The 20,409-nt window shown below is 40.2% G+C and overlaps 1 protein-coding gene across 1 annotated transcript; it reads left to right on the plus strand.

Annotated features, from left to right (window-relative positions):
- Nucleotides 1-1,231: 1,231 nt before the first annotated feature.
- On the plus strand, nt 1,232-19,845 carry rapgef5b (Rap guanine nucleotide exchange factor (GEF) 5b). Its single transcript, XM_026185357.1, has 18 exons — nt 1,232-1,672; nt 6,779-6,912; nt 7,593-7,693; nt 11,345-11,423; nt 11,647-11,791; nt 11,882-11,979; nt 13,882-13,909; nt 14,102-14,180; nt 14,911-15,060; nt 15,823-15,920; nt 16,168-16,290; nt 16,398-16,576; nt 16,801-16,891; nt 17,007-17,057; nt 17,276-17,363; nt 17,511-17,575; nt 17,743-17,797; nt 18,054-19,845. Exons 1-18 carry the CDS (start codon nt 1,433-1,435, stop codon nt 18,170-18,172), a joined length of 1,923 nt encoding a protein of 640 aa, XP_026041142.1. The 5' UTR covers nt 1,232-1,432; the 3' UTR covers nt 18,173-19,845.
- Nucleotides 19,846-20,409: the final 564 nt, after the last annotated feature.

A 20,409-nucleotide genomic window follows, 5' to 3' on the forward strand; every position in this document is an offset into this window, starting at 1 on the left:
AGGACTCGTCCTCACATGAAAGAGAAACACCACTTAGAGATGGGGACCTTTTCTCATTCTGCAGTTTGCTGTATCAGCAGTTTGGGATGGCAGCACAGCTGAATGGCTTTGCAAGGACCCAGTCAAGCATCACACCGCTGACAGAGGGGAAAAAAGATATAATGATAATAGATAAAATGTTGCCCATACTGAGATTTAATGTCCTTGTTTTTCTTTGATCGATACATGTCGGGTCACACTGATCCCTCTGCAAGTTCACTAAGCACACTGACAGCAATTGCAGTTGGACATCTTAGTTGGACAACTTAGAGCTCTGTAATAAAAATGGACACTTGCAGCAATAGTCTGCAGGGTGATTAAAGGGCTTTTTTTCTTTGTTAGTTTTCTCTTCTTCTTTTTTCATTATCGTCCTATTAGAGAAACGTATAGTTTCAAATGAAGTGTCCCAAACAAACAGTTGATTAATCAGCTTCACTGGCCATAAATGAATAAATCAAAAATGTAATTATTCCCACAAAAGCTTCAAACATGCCTGGGTTTCAGATCCTCTGTATAGGTCTACTGATATTTTACACACCAACGATTGACTGAGAAATTCAATAAATCATTTGGAGATTAATTAGAGACTCAAAAATGTTACAGAATACCGAATGTTAAATGAAGCCGTTTGTAAGTTCCCAGCATAAGTTGATCTCTTGTCTGATGAACTCCCCGAGATCCAGCCTCAATTTGCAATATATCACATAAAAAACTGGAAACTCTGTTCACTGTTCACTGTAATCAGCAGCTATCTAGATGAGTGATAAAGAGTTTTGATTACTCAAAATTCTAATGCTTGCTCCACTTTATATACAGCAGGTAAATGCTCTGATGTTTACACATCCACCTGAATATGTCAGTAACTTTCTGTGACAGATCTGTAGCTTTTGCTCTGACTTTACGAGCTTCTTATGGGCGCCATTACATTACCTCACCCTAACTAAAAATAAAGCGGTTAAGTATTGTTTGCCTCACACGTAGTACATCTCCACCCTAACAAGAGTTTGACCTTCTAGTGTGAAGTACCCTGCCCTATCCTGAATCTTAACTCTCTCCTGCTTTCGGGAGATTTTTAAACTTCCTTTTTGGGTCTGTCTGGCTCACCAGATGTTTCCTGAACCCACCGTGTCCTTAACTCACTCCCTCCCTGCCCGGGTGCTGAAAAGCACCAGAAGGACGGAGAGGAGAACTCTGTCATTCACTCTCAGTACAGCCAACCACACAGAGCGATACCTGGAGTTCAACTGATGCGCCTGTAGACTTGACTGAGGTGTACAGCAACTGGAATCTACTCAGGCTGTGATGACAGAAATTCACAACTCGTACATATAGCCTACACTCATTCTTGAGCTGCTCACCTCTGTTAGGCATTTTTTACGAGTTGTGTAAGCCCATGTTCAGGAATTCTGCTGTTGTTCCTGGTGGAAAGCCAGCAGCCAGTAATCAGTCGGCAATGTCGTGGGACTGTGGCCTCAGATACATGTTCTCTGTGTCCCCTGGGCTGCATCATGGGAACAAGAGCATCCTGCATGACAAGGAGGACCTGTCCAGACTGGAGATGGTCCAGAGACTGGCCAAGGATGGCTGTCGCTTTCTGCAAAACCACAGCAAGAACCCAGAAAGGACAAGTGAGGTGAGATACATGACACATCGGCAGACAGAGCAGATATTTCTACAACTTTTGTTTGTTGCAGCATGTAAATGCATCGAAACGAAAACGCAGCTTTAGTTCAACATATTTGATGCTCCACTTTATTTAATTATAAATCTGACTCTGTTAGCAAGCTTTCCCCATGAGTGAAAGCAAGTGGAGTCTGCATCCTTAGTTACATTCACTCAGGATTATACTGCAGTGTTTTATGCAAGCATTGCAGTCTGTGTAGCATCCCATTAATCAAACTGAAGTGAATTTGCAGTCTTGTTTTTTTTTAATCGGTCTCCTTACGTTCTATAGTGTCTCCACCTTATCTAAAGATTAGTGTTGCCACTTAAATTATGTGCAGATTGCAAGAAGTGTCTCATTAAATATGAGAAAAAAGACCATTTTAGACGCAAGAATAGATGTCAAAATAGATTGTATCTATAAGATGAATCACTATGCCTGTGTTTACAACCCCAGTTCTCAAAAAGTTGGGATGCTGTTCAAAACGTGTGTAAAAAGAAATTCAAATACAACAAGAAGTGTTGTATGTGCACGTCAGCCTCCACACTTTTAAAACTATTACATCACCTGTATAGGAGCAATCTGATTGGCTAGCTTTATGGTGGGCTCAGCTTCTCTCTTCCTGCCAGCTGTGTCTGTGCGTTGACCTGCTGAACAATTGCAGGAAGAAATGACGCAAGTCATCATGCCAAGACATTGTATGTTTTCAGGGTGGATTCCCGAGCGTCATGACCTTTTCTCCACCATGAGGCAAGCTCTCCTTATCACCGTGCACTTTCAGTAACAGCCTGTCGCCTGCAGCTGCTGCCAGTCTGTGGATGATCAAATGTTAGAGCTACATAACAACAGTGTTTTACGTTTGTTTCTTTAGTGACATACTGAGCACAGTACTGAGCCACCATTCATTTCTTTATATTTGTTTCCAAGGATCAAGACTTTTTAGTAATTTTTAAAAGTGGTCTTGAGCAATAGTTTCTCAGGCTTTCTTTGGACATTGGTTGTTTTCTCACTCATTTTCATTTTTCAGTCCAGTCCCTGTTCCTGACCATTTTTAGAAGGAACAATCCCTAACACTGACCTATAAATTATAAATAAATAAATAAAGAACTCAAGGAATGAATCAGTGCTTGTGTCTCAACAGAAACTTACCACAGAAGCAATTTTAAATTAATGAAAATTTATTCCTGAATTCAGGAATAGAACCACACCTAATGCAGTTCCCTTCTGGGCCTATATCTATATATGCCCTCCTGCAATACAAGCTGTTGGTTCTCATTGGGGGATCTTAGCAAACCTGATGGAATTATGAAAATGAGTACAGTCAGATTTTGATCCACCATCTGGAAATGTCTGATTGGCAATGGCTTCATTTTTCAGCTTGGCAATGATTTGCACAATATTGTACATATGCAAAGTTTGTCAAATTATGACTGTAAAAAAGGCTGAGTATATATGTCTGTGTGTCATTTATAATGCCAGAAATAATAGCCAGGTATGGTAAAGTACACTTAACACTACACCGTAAAAAAAAAACAAATCCTAAAAAAACAGTAATATTCCAGCAGCTGGGGCGCCAAAATAATACCATAAAATAACAGAAAATAATTTTCCCATTATTTTCAGTAATGACAATACAGTTTGTTGCCCTTATTTTACATCGGATTTTGCCTTTTTCAAGTGCTTTTAAACATTAAATTAGGAACAATTTAACGTGATTAAACAATGAAATTACCTATAAAAAAGGTCAATGAATGTGGCAATATGAATAATAATACTTAAATGTACAGAGATATACAGTTAACAGTTGGTTTAAATAACAGTGGATCGCATTCATATAGTACTTTACAATTCCCCTCTGGCCATCACCAGTAGGTGGTAGGTGAAGCGTCTTGTCCAAGGGCACAATGACCGAGAGTGTCCAAGCCGGGGCTCGAACCAGCAACCTTCTGATTACGAGGCGAACTGCCAACTCTTGAGCCACGATCACCCTAAATAACAACAATAATAGTAATTATTTGATGTAAAAAAAGTTTATACGAATCATTTTATATATTTTTCCATAGCATTACATTTGAATTCAACAGTTCAGTCTTTCAAATAACGGACAAATATTTGTGAAATTATGATACATTTGTGAATGTATTTTAACAATCTAAATATGCAAATGTACAGACAGATACATTTAAAAAACAGGAAAATTATGTTTTATTACATTTACAGTGATTTTACGTTAATTTACATTTGAAATGTAAAATCAGTCTATTTATGTGAATTTAATGATATTCTAGAAGAACAGCACAAAACTATAAAATACACAGTAAAATACTTTTATATCACGATTTATTTTTACAGTGTAGAATACACAGTACATTTAACACTTGACATTTTCTGGAAATATTAACATTATGTGAGATGATTCTCTAGTGTTCCTCATCTTATAAGTAATCTAATGATGCTGCTAGTCCTGTAAAACGTGACTCATACAGATATCTAAACACAGACATCAAAGTGTTTAGGAATCAGTTAAATCCCAGCTGGTGGGAAAAGGGGTGCTTAATATACAGAGTGCTGCATGTCAGAGTCTCTGATGCAGAAAGACTGTGGATGTTAGGCACTCTGTTTTAACCTAAAACATATTGCGTTATAGTTTATAGCCACTCATCATATTTTGCTTTAAATGAGACAATAAAAGAAGTCCATGCTTTATTATAGCTAAAAAAATAGTGATTGAGACTAAAGATTACTCAAGACGATGTTTACTGAGATCATACCTCAAGTCAACAGGAGTTCTGTACAATTTGACTTCTCTTTGCAACCAGAGGTTTTTCATATGCAATGTTTAACACTAGGTTCTGCATTTATTTGCTTTTCGGATCCCGAGGTTGCAGATCTTTTACAGTTTTCTATCTTTTATAGCCTCTTTAATTTCAGTTTATGGGGAACAGATAGCAACACATTCTCATCTTTTCTGTTGAACACATTTTGTCTTACTCTTATTACCTTGATGTTACATAATGTGCACCTCCCTTGCTCACTGTTTATTTTTCAAACCTCACACATGAAATATGAATGACATCAAGCATCTGTTAGAGATGATGTTTATTTGAATACAGCACTCGTATATGGATCCCGTCTTCTTCTTCCCATCCTGTGTAATCCACACTGGTGCTTGGGAGGAATTAAGACAAATCAGCACTTTGTCATGACTGAGACCTTCCAGGGCACTTTAAGTGTTTCATACCATGCATGTCAGATGCACACAGACATACATAAAACACATCTCTCTAGCCAGCAGAATAGATCTGGAGCCATAGATGGGACAGTGAAGCTCTTAGGGGGACGTGACTTTGTGCAGAGGCCTGAAAATTATTTTTGGTTTTCTGCTGATGGCGTCCATGTTTGAAAGGCTTCAGTAACTTTGAGCAAGGTCAGATCAAGGCTAGGTTTGAAACTGAGTGGCCCGGTGCCCTGCTGTCTCCTTACAATGATCCACTCTAGACGCCTGGTTGTTTTTTGTATAGGAACACTGGTAACCACAAAGCACAGTGCACACTAAGCAGTAGTCTGAAGCAGCCAAGAAACAATCAATAATTAATTGTGAAGAGTCTTATTTGCTGTTTGACCCATTAGCCATACACTGAGATATTATGTTAATTATAGTCAAGAATCAACTGTGCTGTACTGCCAGGCTTGGTGAGACAAAAAAGTGTGCTTTTTTTTCTAACTTTAAAGGAATTTAACAGACACAGTATGCCACATGTTGATAAAGCTAGAACCACAGGAAGAAAGGAACAGCTTCGCTTCAATGGGATTTTTTTCTTCATTCCATTTTTGTCATCCTCCATGCCCCTTAGTCCAGTAGTAAGACAATTAAGTCTCGATGCTTCTTCAGCAACGTAGAAACTGCTTGAGAGCACCTGTCTATGTAATATTGGAAAACGTAATTGCTACTGCAGTTTTAGCAGATATCTAAAGTTTTCTTCAGTCAGTCAGACAACACAGGACTGGAAAAGTACCACCAATCTAAACTACTGTAGTGGGATAATGCAATAATAATGATGAAAGACACACTATGTTTGTGTGTCTTTGTTTTGTTATATTTTGTATCTAAATGCAAATATTTGCATATGTATCGTGCATCTATAGTGTGTCTTTATGTCCACGGATCCCTTGACAAGCGTTAATAGTGCCAGGAAGCCATGCTTAACTGAACGACCCTGAATGCTTCTCTGGCAAAAGGCAATTAGGGCCACAAACTGCAACCATTTCCAGCATGTCTACCCAGCTAATTGCATGAACAGAGGCTTGTGTTGCAGTGACTGATGGCTGAGAAGGGGAGGATGGGTGAAAAGTGAGGGGAGGGGGCCTAATTCAGGATGCATGCGTATGCAACATACAGTGAAGATCTCATTAAGACCAATATCACTGATCCAGGCTACTCCATTGTCAAGCAGCTGTCAGCCATCTTTATACTTCAGAGACACTCTAGTAATCCTTTTTGGTTTAAGATGTCGACTTTAGTTAAGTTAGATTTTAGATACTTTAAGAGAATGTCTAGGCTGTCCAGTATGCCCAGCAATAGAAACAGAGATATTGCCCTATACATGTGAAAGCATGAATAAAATAAATAAAATAAAAAAAATACTTGTTTTGTTTGTTGACAAAAAGGAGATGAATTTATCATTGCTTGTATGTCGTAGTGGTAATAGGACAAGTACCTGGCAAGGGAATCGGGGGTCTATGCTAAACTCCAAACCACAAAACCTTTGTTACTATGCAAAGTTGAACCATGTGACAGCTTGAAAATAGACTGCCTTCAGTCGCCAACCGTGATTTAATAGGCGCTACACATAAATCAATAATTAAAATAGTCTTTTATGTTAATCCCTGAATGGGCTCCAGTGATAAGGGCTGAATAATGATATATGGAAATTCTCTTTCACTTACAGTGCAGTATTATGATGGAAATCAGTGGTGATTTGTGCGAGTGGGAGAAAATACAGGGGAATCTCCTTGGTGATAACACACTCCCTCCCTCCCTCCCTCCCTCCCTCCCTCCTGCTTTTCTCTCCCCAGCCCCAGAGTGACGAGGCAGTCCGCTTGTGTCTGAGAGAGAGGGGCCACGATGTGCTCGTTCTCCAAAGATTGTCGTCAGAGCAGCTCTCTGCATCAGCGAGGGGAGGAGGGAGAGAGGAGGCGAGAAACAGGAGGTAAGCCTCTCCACTCCCCTCCCCTCCTAGATTCCCTCCCTCTCTCACTATATGTTTCGCTCCCTCAGCGCTCTCCCTATAATCACTCTCCTTCTCCCCCTCTGCGGATCACACACTCACTCACTCAGGCATGCTTACATCACAGTTCCGTGCACATAAATGACTACATTAAATACAAACAAGTAGGCAGCATGGGACTGTGAGGCAAAGCTGCGCTGTCAGCCTTCCCATTCAAGTAACTGGAGAGGGGTTTTTTTTGTAGTTGCGAGCATACTGGGATACCTCTGTGGACTACGGGCTCTAGCAGGTGCGGGTGGATAGAGGGATGGGTAAAGGGGTCATGCAGCAGTAACCACAGCAACATTGCCGGCATAAGGGCAAGGGGACTCTGCTAGGATGGGATCTCGGCCACAGCCCCCGAACCAGCAGCAGGAGGAGGTAAGGCTGCTACACGCTGCCTTGGTGGAGCAGGAGGAGGACGAGGAGGATGAGGAGGGCTCGGAAAAGAGCAGCAGTGACAGCACCAGCCGGGCAGAGCCGGTGACAATGCCCACGTTTGATGTCCCTTACTTTCGCTACATAGATGATGAGGGCACAGAGGGAGAGGAGGAATGGAGCAGCAGCCGGTCTCTCTCTTCTTTTGAGGAGGACTCGTCCAATGACTCTGTTGTGTCTGACAGGTACATGGTAGTGTCAGGGACTCCCGAGAAGATCCTGGAGCACTTGCTGAATGACCTAACGCTGGACGAGGACCGAGGGATAACACAGGGCAAAGAGTCAGGTCAGCATACTGCTTTCATATCATTTCACCCTCTTTTGGCTTTACCTGTGTCTGACATAAAGCGTTTCTTTGATATTAGAAAGCAAAAACACAAAGTCTTTTTTACCTTTATGTAGAAGTCACATATGTATCTTTATGTGACTGAGAAGAGAAAGAGTAAATGAGCTACCTTCACTTTCTGTTTTACTTTCTGCCCTCCCCACCCTTTCTCTTACCGATAAAGCTGGGACAGCTTCTCCCTCTGGGCATTATTACTGGGTTAATCATGTGCTGTGATTGCCGAAATGATGTTAAGTTTAAGAGCATTCATTTAAAAGCCATGACAGAGATAAATGTCTCTCATATCTTTTCAGTGAGGCTGTAAATGGTCTGCACGACATGCAGTCCAGCCTCACAGCAATAAAAAAATCAACACATTTCCTCTCATCCAAGCAGGTACTTGATAATTTGGCTCTGTTGCCAAGGCAGAGGAGACCCTCTGTTTCTGAAGCTGAAAAGATAACTGGATGAGGAATGACAATTGAGAGCTGTGAGGCAAGGAGACGAAAGATTGATGAAAAGAGCGGGGAAGAGGAAAGAAAGTGGGCATAAGGAGATTAGGAGAGGAGCTGCAGTTTTCTTGGGATATGGAGGTGGTAACAGATGATCTCTCATTGGGATGGAGGCATGACTAACTGGAGATCAAATGTCTTATCAGGGATGCAATAGAGTTATAGACTATGTTGAGTGTCGTATTTTTATCGCTTTATTAGAATATTTTATTCTGGTATGAAGTTAAACATAAAGTCAGCCACTAAGACAAATAGTTTAGCCATTCTATTCTTTGTTCATTTAGAGTATAATAAATCCATCGGCCCAGAAGGGCTTTGTGTTGTTTATGCATCGTTCACCATTAGTACAACTTGCAGTGAGTGTATAGAAGTTAATGCTCCATAGGGAGCCATGAAGCAGAGCATGATGCTGAGTGGTATCCCAGGGTCAAAGAGCCAGAGACCTCAGGAGGATGAGTCCTGAGCAGCAATTGATCTGCACTGAGTGATGTTTAATAATCTGACTGCTGCTGGCTCCTTGTCGTTCTGTGCTACTGCTGAGGATCATCTCATAGAATCAGATTTCCAATTTTTCTCCAAACAAGATTTATTCCAACATTCAACGAGCTGCTGCGTTTTGGTTCGTCTCTCTTGGATGGCTCAGATAAGCTGATGATTTTATATACAGTACATCGCATTAGAAAGCCATTTTTATTTCATTATGGTAGCACTCACGTCCATGTTTAAACAACATTAGGAATGCAAAGCTTTCTGTCTTCTTTTGCGAGAGATGGCACTTTTCTGAAACCACCGCAGGCATGTTTGAGGGAAAGCAAGTGTGAACCACTGCAGCAATCAGTGGATGTCTGATGTGCAAGTGTTTTCTTAGCACTGTGATTAGCATTCACAAGTCTTCAGCATTGCCTTCTTTCCTGTACCCAATCCCTGAGTGCAGCTATTGATTCTTGCTCTGCACAGATCATACTGCTCGCTGGTAGCATTGAAAATCATGCAACAGAACATTTGTGCCCTTAATGAGAGGATGTCCTATCTCTTTTGCCAATGCACCATGTGGAGAGATGTTTATTTGTACTGAAAGTGAAAGAACAAAACATGTAAAAGCTTTCTAAATGCTAAACTAATGCCTTCTGGTGGTTACCAAGCTTGCAAGTGACACATTAACATGCAAATTTCAAAGACTGCATTGATCAGCTTTGTTGAAATGCAAAAGAGACGTGCAGATTGATTGACAAGCCTATTGATGACACTGACAAGGTAGTTTAGTGAATCAATTATGTAATTCTGCTAAAAGGAAGACAAAATTTGTTTTGGTTTGTGTGTCTGAAAGCAACATGATACATGGTAGTACACGTCAACTACAAGTTCTAACTGTGAAATATTAAAAACTGACTGACTTTTATGACTGACTGGAGCCAGAAAACAACCCAACCGCTTGCTAAACTTCATTCAAACGGCAGAATTCACACACAATGTCTTTCCCTTTGTGAAGCAAATACATCTTCTGCTAACTTGTTTGGGTTAAATCTTGCCGCTTTGTTTTTTTCCCTCTATTCCAACTGAAAACTGCAGACCTCTAGGTCTGTTTTCCAACTTCAAAAAAGAAACCGTCAGACTGTACAGTCTGGGGAGCGGCATGTGAGCTTTTACTCATGAGAAAGCGTTTCAGTTTCAGCTTAGCTCTGAAAAAATACAGCAGTAGGCAGCAGTGTGAGTGAGTAGTATGCAGTCAGTCAGTGTGCGTGTGTGTGTGTGCAAGTAGATACAGTACATGTGGGTGGGTTGTGATATCTCTCCTGTCGTTTTCTGGTTTTGTGTTAAGGTGTGTTTTTATAGAAGATGTGCATATGTAACCGCTCATGAGCAGTGAGTGATGTGTCCACAGCTGCTCTGCTTGGATTAACATAATGATGTCAGGGAGTCCTGTGGACCAGAACGTACACAAAGACGTTGGGAAGCCAGTGTGAAATTAAAAAGAAGAATTTACAATTCTGGGTGTGAGGCACACTTACAGAGGGGTTGGAAGGCGGTTGGCTCTAATAGGATTTGTAAAGCTTTTTGGTTGTGGCTGGGCATTATGTCTAAGAGTTAGTGTCCTTTTCTTTCACATTATGCCTTAGACAATTTTTTTTTCTTTTGCGTGTATCTTTTTATGACAGTTTTGGTTAGTGGTTCCTGAGGATATTCAGACGAATCGCTGGCCACAATTTGGGAGAGATTCATCTGTGATCATTAAAGAAATCCCATTAAGCAAAATCAGCTGTCTTTCTTGAAAATGCAACTGCAGGTACGCAAATGCAGAGCGTGCATCCATTTTGTGTCATCTATTTACAGGAACACTTTTTCATTTTAAACCTTGGTAAGAGGTTGTAGAAGGGTACCGTGGCAGAAAGTACTGCTTGTAAACACAATTGCATGATTGCACAGCAGAAACATCAAATTTCCTGTCTGTGAGTGAGAAAATAACAATGAAAATATTGACTTCATTACAGGTCAGAGAGAGTCACCTGACACATTAACATTATTGGCTTATCCTTACTGATACAGCCTGCAGTAGCAAATGTGTGAGACTGCAGATAGTGCAAGTAAAAAATGGTGTGCAAGAAAAGGCCGCTAGCATATTGTTTGCCTCTTCTGAGCTCTTCTTCTCACATTATTAAAGTGGAAAACGGAAGCCATCGCAATTAGTAAAGCTCTCCTGTACGTAGCGCTCAGCTGACATTAATCATACAGTTGTCAAGGTCACTTGAGTGCATGCCCTCCAGCATCTTGTAGCACTGAATGAAGCTCATAAGGCTATATCCATAAAGCCCCTTCCAAGCATGCACTCCTTTCCATTAATCTAACAGTATCTGAGTGTGTCAGCTTCGTGCTTAATTGAGGAATTCTGCTCATTTTTTTGGTAAAGGTCGCACTCCTACAAGGCAAAAGTGGACCGTGTCTGGGTGGCAGAATATCACTGATTTAGCAGTGAGAAGGCCGTGTATCTCATGTCTGAAATATGCGTCCGTGGCTTATGACTGATGTAATGGGATGTGTAAAGTCTTTTTTGCTTTTTCTGAAGTTATAGTTTCCATGAAATGATCTTTATTTCTCTTTACAGACACACTTCTAGATGACTTCCTGCTAACCTACCCAGTATTCATGTCTACAAGCGATTTATGCCAAGCTCTACTGGGACAATATCCTTGAACACATAGGCTTTTATAGGATCCTGAATTAGATGTTTTATTCAAAAACAAAGTATGTTTTACCTTCTTAAAGCTGTTCCACTTCACTCATCTTATTCATATAACTGACTCTCTTGGCCCCTTTACTAAATCGATATCATGCACCATGCTTCGCTGTGCTGTGCATTTGACGTCAGACATGAAAAATAATCTCCCTTCCTTAACCGAGTCCCACCTATTGCACCAAGCGACACAGAGGGAAAGAGGATCGGAAGGAGGCTCTGGAGAGGAAGCAGAAACTCCTGCACCTGGTGTCGCAGTGGATGTTGCTCTGCAAAGACTTCCTGAGAGAAGACGAGCATGTCAAGCTCTTCATGAAGGTAGGACACACTGTGCAAACGGAAAAGGGTGGAAACTGGGTGGGAGGTGAACTTTGTATGGGAGAAATGAAAATTGACATTTCCTTCCAGACTCTTTATCGTTGTGTGCTGGATGATCTTTATGAGCACCCGGCCCTGGAGAGGGATGTGGGGGAGCTGCAGAAACTCTACCACCTGCATCGCAGACAGTGAGTTCATATATTTGTTCCTCATTTGGTGGAAACAGAAAGAGAACTATAGTTTAATACAGACATACTTTCAAATTCTATTAAATGGAAACGAACCTCATCAGGCCTGGGTGTGGAAAATTTCTAGTAAGATCTGTGACTGCTGAAGGATTCAAACTGGAACACACACTGTTCTTTGAATACGAAGAAAGGGCTTCTTCTCCCCTTGGTGTCTTTCTTTAGATGCTTATCAATGAATCCATTCAGAAACTGAAAAGTAATTGCAGTGTTCTGGGTTGGTATGCATATGAATGGCACAGAAGTCTTCATCTCAAATGTCCAGAACTGAGGATGTATAAGAAGTTTGAGAAATAAGAAGCCACAAATGTTTTCCGTGAGAAAAAGAAAAAAGCTCGAAGAGCACGCACGCACTTTTTGTCCCACCACTTGTTTACAAGACTCTATTTCTAGCCAGCTGACTGTGATTGGGCCAAACACATGAGAATAATTGCAAACACAGTGATACGCATCAGTATGGTTTCAGATTTGTTGAGTCATAAAATCATTATGCAATATTCAGAACACAATATACAGTATCAGTCCAATCAAATGAATATTCACAGTGCTGTGGAAGCTACGAAGCACAGATACCAATAAATAAATATAAGTATATATAAAAGAATATGAAATCATGTAAAACCTTTTATAATTGCAGACTAAGGCATTATGAATAACCCAGTATTTATTCTCCATTAAATAAAACATGCTTGATCTGCTAAATGTATACATAGATTCAATCAAAGATGAATTTCAACAGTTTTGTTGCTCTGAAACTGGAATCTGTGAGTAGCTTTAGTGTTTTCGTTGATAAAAATAAACATCATGTTGCTTTTGATGGTACAACCCTGAGTCACAAGACACATTGCCACACCCATGCGCCCCTTGCCCTTCGTCAGCCTCCAGTCACATCTTTTCCCCTGAGGCTGCTCTTGCCTGATGCCCATTAAAACCAGTGGAGATGATTCAACCCGAGCCTCCTACAGTTATCTGACCGCATCTCATTCCCGTTTATATGCACGGAGGGAAATCCACAACACCCACTCTTATAAAGCAGCCGATTTTGCGTGGGTGTTACCGGCTGACATACTCTTCTATTTAGGAGCTTTTCACAATCAGTCCCACCCTAGGGGAGGACAAGGTTGACTGCCGTGTGGAAATCTGCTGCAGAGTGAAAAAAGTGTCATTCTTTTCATAGAAAGAAGCTTCCCATCAACTTCCATCTGGCCTTTGTGCAAAGGGAAGGTTAAGCTGGGGGAAAAAGACTGTTTGTTTTCTTGCACTCTCCAATCATGTGCCATTATAATTCACCGAGCTAATCGACTTCTTTGGTGATTCGGCTTTTTGAGGAGTAAAAGAGCTAGTTAGATCACAAGCGGTGCTTTGACATGGCAGGGGGAGTCAGGTTTTTCATTAGTGCACAGTCGTTGCTGGCCTATGAGAGGAGATCCCTGCGGGCAGGCTTTGTGCCAACATGCCTTTTGTGATGCAGAGCCCAGGAAAAGCTGAGGGATGATAATAGACACGGGGCTATCCATCAAACCAGGACTAACCCATGGGAATAGGGTGATTAAATGAAAGTATCACACTGGAAGATCTAAAATCTACCAAGCACTCTAATCTGTCCTTGACACCAAGCTTAAATAATGGACTCAACACAGCAGAGGAGTATACATGGATTCCTTTTACCTTGATTATATAAACTGCATGGGTCGTTACGTTGTTGTACTACGGACACTACCTGCGGTCCACGGATCATCATCATCATCATCAGTTTTTAAGACAAAGTACAACGATTGTTTTTGTAAATGTTTAATTACACTGTGGTGCACTTTAGTGATTTGTTTCTTCTTCTCCTTTTTTCAGTACTGTGGAATATTCCCCTCAAAGAAAGGTAAGTGAACAAGGCTAAGAAATAAAAGATTTTATACAACATGAGCTGGCTTTCCCAATTGACGTTTCGGGTGTCGGGGTTATTGTAGTCACATTTCCTCCTAAGAACATTGTTCCGTTGTTCCACCGAAATGCATGATGTTCTCAGGCAGTAAGAGCGTGTCTCAAAATCCACGCATTTCCTCTCTTTCAGAGCAAAGCACTTTTCCACCAATTGAGTCTGAAAGAGAACGGGCTCCAGTCCAGGGCAACACAGACGGAGACCAAGGATGGTAAGTCGTAAAAAAAAAAAAAAAAGCTTCATTCTTCACACATTCCTCCCGCCATACGTTGTTTCCAAAGTAAGAAAAAAGGAGACTTTTAGTCTGAACTGTACAACAATGGGAATCTTTCCAGGGATTGAATGAGGTATTTGGGAGTGCAAATATCTGACTTATGACATATAATAGCCTAATAAGATTAAATGTTTATAGCACCTCTCAAAAGCACAGTTAAAAGGTGATTTGTAATGAAAACATGTAGTAAAAGGAGACAGACAGTAAGGGGGAAAAAAGTTTTTAGATTATATTCCTTTTAAAGAGCTAGTTCATTCAAATAAGCCTCCAGTTGTGGTCACGTCACCCCCTTACTTTAGTGTTCCCGGCCAAAATGGGTCTGTTTTAACATCTCATAAATTAGCATAACAAACATTTTTCATCACCAAATTCAGTCCAGTGGGCCATTCAGTGGGTCGTAAAGTGGGTCTTTCATTTGGTCATTCAGTTGGCCAAAATACACCGAAGCAGATGATTTGAATTTCTTAGTCTGTGTCCAGAATGTGCAAACTTGGTCAGTGGGCAACTTCCCAAGACCCACCTAATGGGACCAGAAGATCCCAGGTCAATGGATCTCTGCTGTGCCTGATAGAGGCATGGATTTCATGTTAACCTCCTATATGGGCAGTGGGCTGCACTTTTTAACGGATCTTACAACTTAATGAAATTATTTTTTTCCCTTTGCCAGTGCTGTGTCATGTGTATATAACCATGGACTCATACCTAAGTATGAGGGTCCAGTCCGGGGTGGTGGCACAGGAGCTGGTGCAGGCAGTGGCAGAAAGGATGGATGTCTCCCAGGAGGAGCTGGTACTCGTGGGTGTCACTTATCCTGGAGGTAAATAGTATTTTCTCTAACTGGTTGGAGAACATTGCATAGCAATAATGACAATACTTTCAATGTTGAAACTCACAACTTAACACTGTAGCACTACAGTTGAATATTAGAGTAATCCAGAACTAGCTATGAGACTACTTACTCTAAATGCAAATGTGTGACAAATTAAAGGAAAATGCTTCACAAGTGTTTGAGTGAGGTGCTGGGCCACCACTTCCTACTAGAACAAGTCTCTGTTCTCTTTTGTGTTTTATGTTTAACGCATTGGTCCAAATTCTGTCATATGAGTTTAAGCACTATGACGGCTACAGTCATTTTCATATTCTTCAACACCATTTAGTCCGTCTGTTTCCCTATCAAAGAGAGCACTCATATCTGGATATGGTGATCTCTCAGAACAACTGTGTATTGATTTTAGTGATCATTTCCTCTTAGGAGACAAGTGAATCCAACCAAAAAATTCTCATTTATAGTTTTTTTTTTCTAACATTTTGTCATATTTGATGTTTCTTTCTATATTCATTTTGATACTGAGCCCAGATAGGTATGTGAGAGATTGCAATCAACATAATTGACTTCGATGTCTCCTAGGGAGTCAAGTAATATGGAGTCAGCATCTGTTATCAGTCACTAAAGTGTCAGGCTACCTCAAAGTGGAGCTTGGCACACAGAGTCTTATCTGTAACCAGTGATAGCTGCGTACATGCTGCCAGACAGATTTCTAATGGTATTCTGCTGTTTATGCTCTTTTCTCCCCTGCAGGCAGACTCCTCCTGCAGCCTCAGGACCGAGTTTTCTCCAGTTCTTTACGGTCAGTGGGGAGGCTGCATGCGTGCAGGAAGGACCTTAGTGAAGTCCTGGTAGGAATAATATTTTTATGTTTAACTTTAACTTTAAATATGCATTTTCTTGAGAGTAGAAAAAAATGCATTTTTATATATGATACCTAAAAACCGGCGAAGAGACTGTTAATTTTTAGTATTTAAATTGAGGCAAAACTAATTCTTATTCAGTGTCTGCAAAAATGTCTAAATGTTTATGTCGGTGTTCAGGGCATTGTGGTTTTAAAGGAAAATCTGAACCTTTTTTGCTTGTTTTTCTTTGCAGAACCCTTTAACAGATAACTCAGAGCTGCAGCAGAGGACAGCTCACATGCTGAGTTTGAACACCTGGGATGTCGCTGTTGCACTCACTGATTTTGACTGGGCAATTTTTGATGCAGTGCACGAGGTTTGTCTCACAACTTGAACTTGCAAAAATTCTTCTCTTCATACTGAATCCTTCAAAGATGTTAATGTTCAGTAAATGTTCTTTTTTTTTTTTTTTTTTTTTTACAGCAAGAGCTGGTCTATTTCACCTTCAACCGCCACGCTGGCAGCAACCACACGGCAGCTTTAGAATTCCTGCTGCAGCGATGCAATGACATCCAGCTGTGGGTGATGACCGAGGTGCTGCTGTGCCCAACGCTCTGCAAACGGGTTCAGCTCATCAAGAAATTCATAAAGATTGCTGCCCAGTTAGTATTGTTCCTCCCACACCACAGCAGTGTGATAAGAGATTCACTTACCGAGTATTCACATTGGCTTCTCCTACTATTAGTTCAAAGTTATTACAGCATTCAACCTGTAGGGTGAGATGTTTTATATGGGAATACTGCACCCTCCAGTGGCAAATCGTTGAACTACATCTACTTTTGTGGTTACAAGTCTGAAAGTAAATGAACTGTGTGCTTGTGTGCAGCTGTAAAGCACAGAGGAACCTCAACTGTTTCTTTGCGATCATAATGGGCCTCAACACAGCAGCCGTGAGCCGCCTCAGTCAGACATGGGAGGTCAGATGTTTTCTTTACTTTTTTCTTTTTCTAAAAGGAATTAATAATTTCCATCTTTTTCCATTATTATATGTCTAGCTGAAGTATCTGAAATCAGCTTTTATTTTCTCTGCAGAAAGTTCCTGGCAAATTCAAACGGCTATTTTCAGAGCTGGAAACAGTTACAGTAAGTTTACTGAGCATGGTATGAATTCACACTGTAACAGAGAGTATAAACCCTTGTGTCGGTGTGTACTGGCCGAACCAAACAGATGCTTTGAACTTGTAAAATCAGTGGAAACATCTGGCCGCATTAGATCGTTAGTAGTCTCTAATAAAAGCATCCAGGAACACACAGTCACTCCCGCTGGATAAGACTCATTCATTTTAAAAATCTCTTCACAGGATCCCTCGCTGAATCACAAGGCCTACAGGGACTCCTTCAAGAAGATGAAGGCTCCAAAGATTCCTTTTCTTCCTCTGCTGCTGAAAGGTGTGCTCATTATTCTGTCACTTCAGCTCCCCTGCAGAAAATCTAACTCTAGGAGCAGAGTGCTGGGGAGATATTTCTATCAAGCAGATCTGACATGGAAGAACAAACCTGCTGGAGAATACTAAACAAAATGTTTTTCTCCTTTAGATATCACATTCATTCATGAAGGCAACAAGACGTTTCATGATAACCTGGTCAATTTTGAAAAGCTGGTAGGTTTGTGCATTTTTGTGGCGCCTTGAGGCGACTTTTGTTGTGATTTGGCGCTATATACAGTAAATAAAATTGAATTGAATTGAACTGAATTGGCAGGGCATGCTTCAGCACCGAATACAAAACTGTATGTTTAAAGATGCCTGTTTCCACATTTTGCTTCCAGCACATGATAGCAGACATGGTGCGTCTCATTCGACAGTGCCAGAAAGATCACATGGGTCAGTGTTTAAATTGTTTATATTGTTATTTCTTTTCTACAAACTTCCATACTAAAAGCAATGATGAAACATCATTTTTTAAAGCTGTCATCATCAGTTTTTGCAAGGCAAATAACAAAATCAGTGAGCAAAGTCACTTACATTCATGATCCTCTCGCACCAGCACATTGCCTTACATGATTTCATACAATGGCTTTAAGAAAGTCAACAAAATCCATTTCACCCAGAAAAGTAACACGTTTTCTATTCATCCTAGGAAATGGAATAACACAGAAGAGCAGCTCAGAGGTGCGAGCCTACATTGACTATCTTCACATCATCGACAATCAGCAGACTCTGTTTGAACTGTCACAAAGGCTGGAGCCTCGATCTTAGAAAACAACTCTGACCCTCTGTGCCAAGGGACAACCTTACTGCTGTCTCATCTAACTCTCAGGATAAAGGCTACAAGACCCTAACCAACCACAGGAGGGCGCTATTTGATCAGGAGATTATTTACCAGAGACAGGAGCAGGCGGCTAAAACAGATTAATAAAAACATGACATTTTAAGCACCTAAAGCAAAATCACACAGTTTAAGGCAAGTCTAGACGTCATTTAACAACGAAAATTTACAAAAAGAAACGATTGCTTTGCAGGAAAAATGCTTCCTTCTAATACAAACTTACAACAAATGCAACCAATGGGTGTAGATTCACTGTCCTGGTCTTTTCTTTGAGCTGTTAGCACACCACAAAGCAACAGTGAGCACAGAAGGAAGACTAGTTGATAACTGTTTCTGACTTTCTTCAGAGAGCTACTGTTTTTTGTTTTGTTTTTTTTACATCAACTAAAAACAGTGGTGGTCAGCTCATCAGATTTAACCAAAGATTCTTTCAGCTAATAAAAGTCTGCACTGTTACACACACTTCTGTGCTCTCAGAGTTCGCCACAATCCAGATTTTCTTGTTGCCAGGTCAGATGTAAGACATGCTTTTCCCAAAGCAAATCAGCACAGTGTTATGCACAACAAGATTGAAACTGTTGCTACATGTTTAACAGTTTTTTTATATCATTTTTATTTTTTATTTTTTGTATTTGTTTTATTTGACCACAAAGTGACGCATATATGATGAGTCTTTGCACAGTACAGATTGTATTAAGGCAGGGAACTACAGAGTAGTACAGTATACTGTATTCTGTTGGCATGTGTAATAATTGTCTATCTTTGTGCCAAATCCCATGAAAAATAGGTGTTTAAAATAACGATCATTTTCTAATCATTTTTAAATCAGTAGCACAGGGAACTTTAAGTGGTTTAGCTGTGGACAATCAGTTAAATGAAGCCACAGACTCATACTGGTACTTCTCTGTACTGGGCTTTAAAGTTCATCAATATTGGTGCATTTCGCAGACATCCATACATCCGTCTGTTGAGATTTGAAGACTGACAGCAGTTGTTCACTTCTGATACACAGAGTTCAAGAATTTAGCACCAGAAAAGAACCTGATTTCTTTGAAGCCTGATTCATTTGTGGTTAGATTTAGCGATAGCAAAAATCAAATATTAAAATAGCACCTTCTGGGCAAGAATAAGAAGAGAGAAGAAGAAGACAAACTGGAAGCCATTTGCTTGTTTGCATTGTGTCGTAGCACTACTGTACAATTTTAAACATGCAGTATTTGTTCTGTTTTGCTAGGTTGGGTCAGGCAAACTGAGGTAGTTATTGTGAAGTGTGTACATACAATTATGCTTTATATTCTTCACCTTTTTAAATTTTAAAACATGCTTTAGCAGTATTTTATTTTGAGTATCATTTTTTGTCATCAATAGTGTACAGCTGATTCAATTTATACAGTGTATATATGTTGAAATTCTGGATATGGATATTTATCTCATAATTATTTATTTGCTTTCAAGATACTATTTAGGATGCTTGTGTTAATTGTTTTGGTTTGTTTGTTAGATTTTTTATTGTACGCACTGTTTTTGGCAGGTCTGCATGATATGTCAAACCATGGACTGACCATTAGTGCCAACTGTGCATGTATTAAAATACTTTTCATCATCGTGAGCTCATTATTTTTAGACTAATATTTGGTGATAATTCATAACAGGTAAAGTCTGTTTTCTAACACCAGCATGCAAACATTACTTCACTTAGAACTACAGTGTTAACAAAGACCCTGGAAGTTAAAGTACTGATTACAAAAGTGAATATGTACGTGCTCTGAAATGTACATGAAACATGAAAGTGAAAAGTAGCATTCTGAAGGAAATTTTTGCGCTAAGCTACAGTAACTGATCAGTGTCTTTGTTTTCTCTCATAGGGTCACTGACTCCATTTCCCTCTGACACAAATGTTTGCTTTGCACTTGGATTTCCTGCTTATGTTTTTTTTTGCCTCTTTCTACAGTAAACGCATGCAGTAAGTGCAGATCAAGATCAAGGGTCTGCCGGGGCAAAACTGGGTCTCTCCAACAAGTGTTCATCACCCTTATTAATAATCTGACACCAGCAAATTAAAAACCTGGAACTTCAACTGAGTCATGTCACAGCTGACACTAGTTCTGCTAGCCAAGTTAATTAATAACTTTATATAATACAGTCTTCGACAAAAAGGTGTAATTAC

Source organism: Astatotilapia calliptera, chromosome 11 (genome assembly GCF_900246225.1).
Source record: "Astatotilapia calliptera chromosome 11, fAstCal1.2, whole genome shotgun sequence".
In the NCBI taxonomy this organism is placed as follows: Eukaryota; Metazoa; Chordata; class Actinopteri; order Cichliformes; family Cichlidae; genus Astatotilapia; species Astatotilapia calliptera.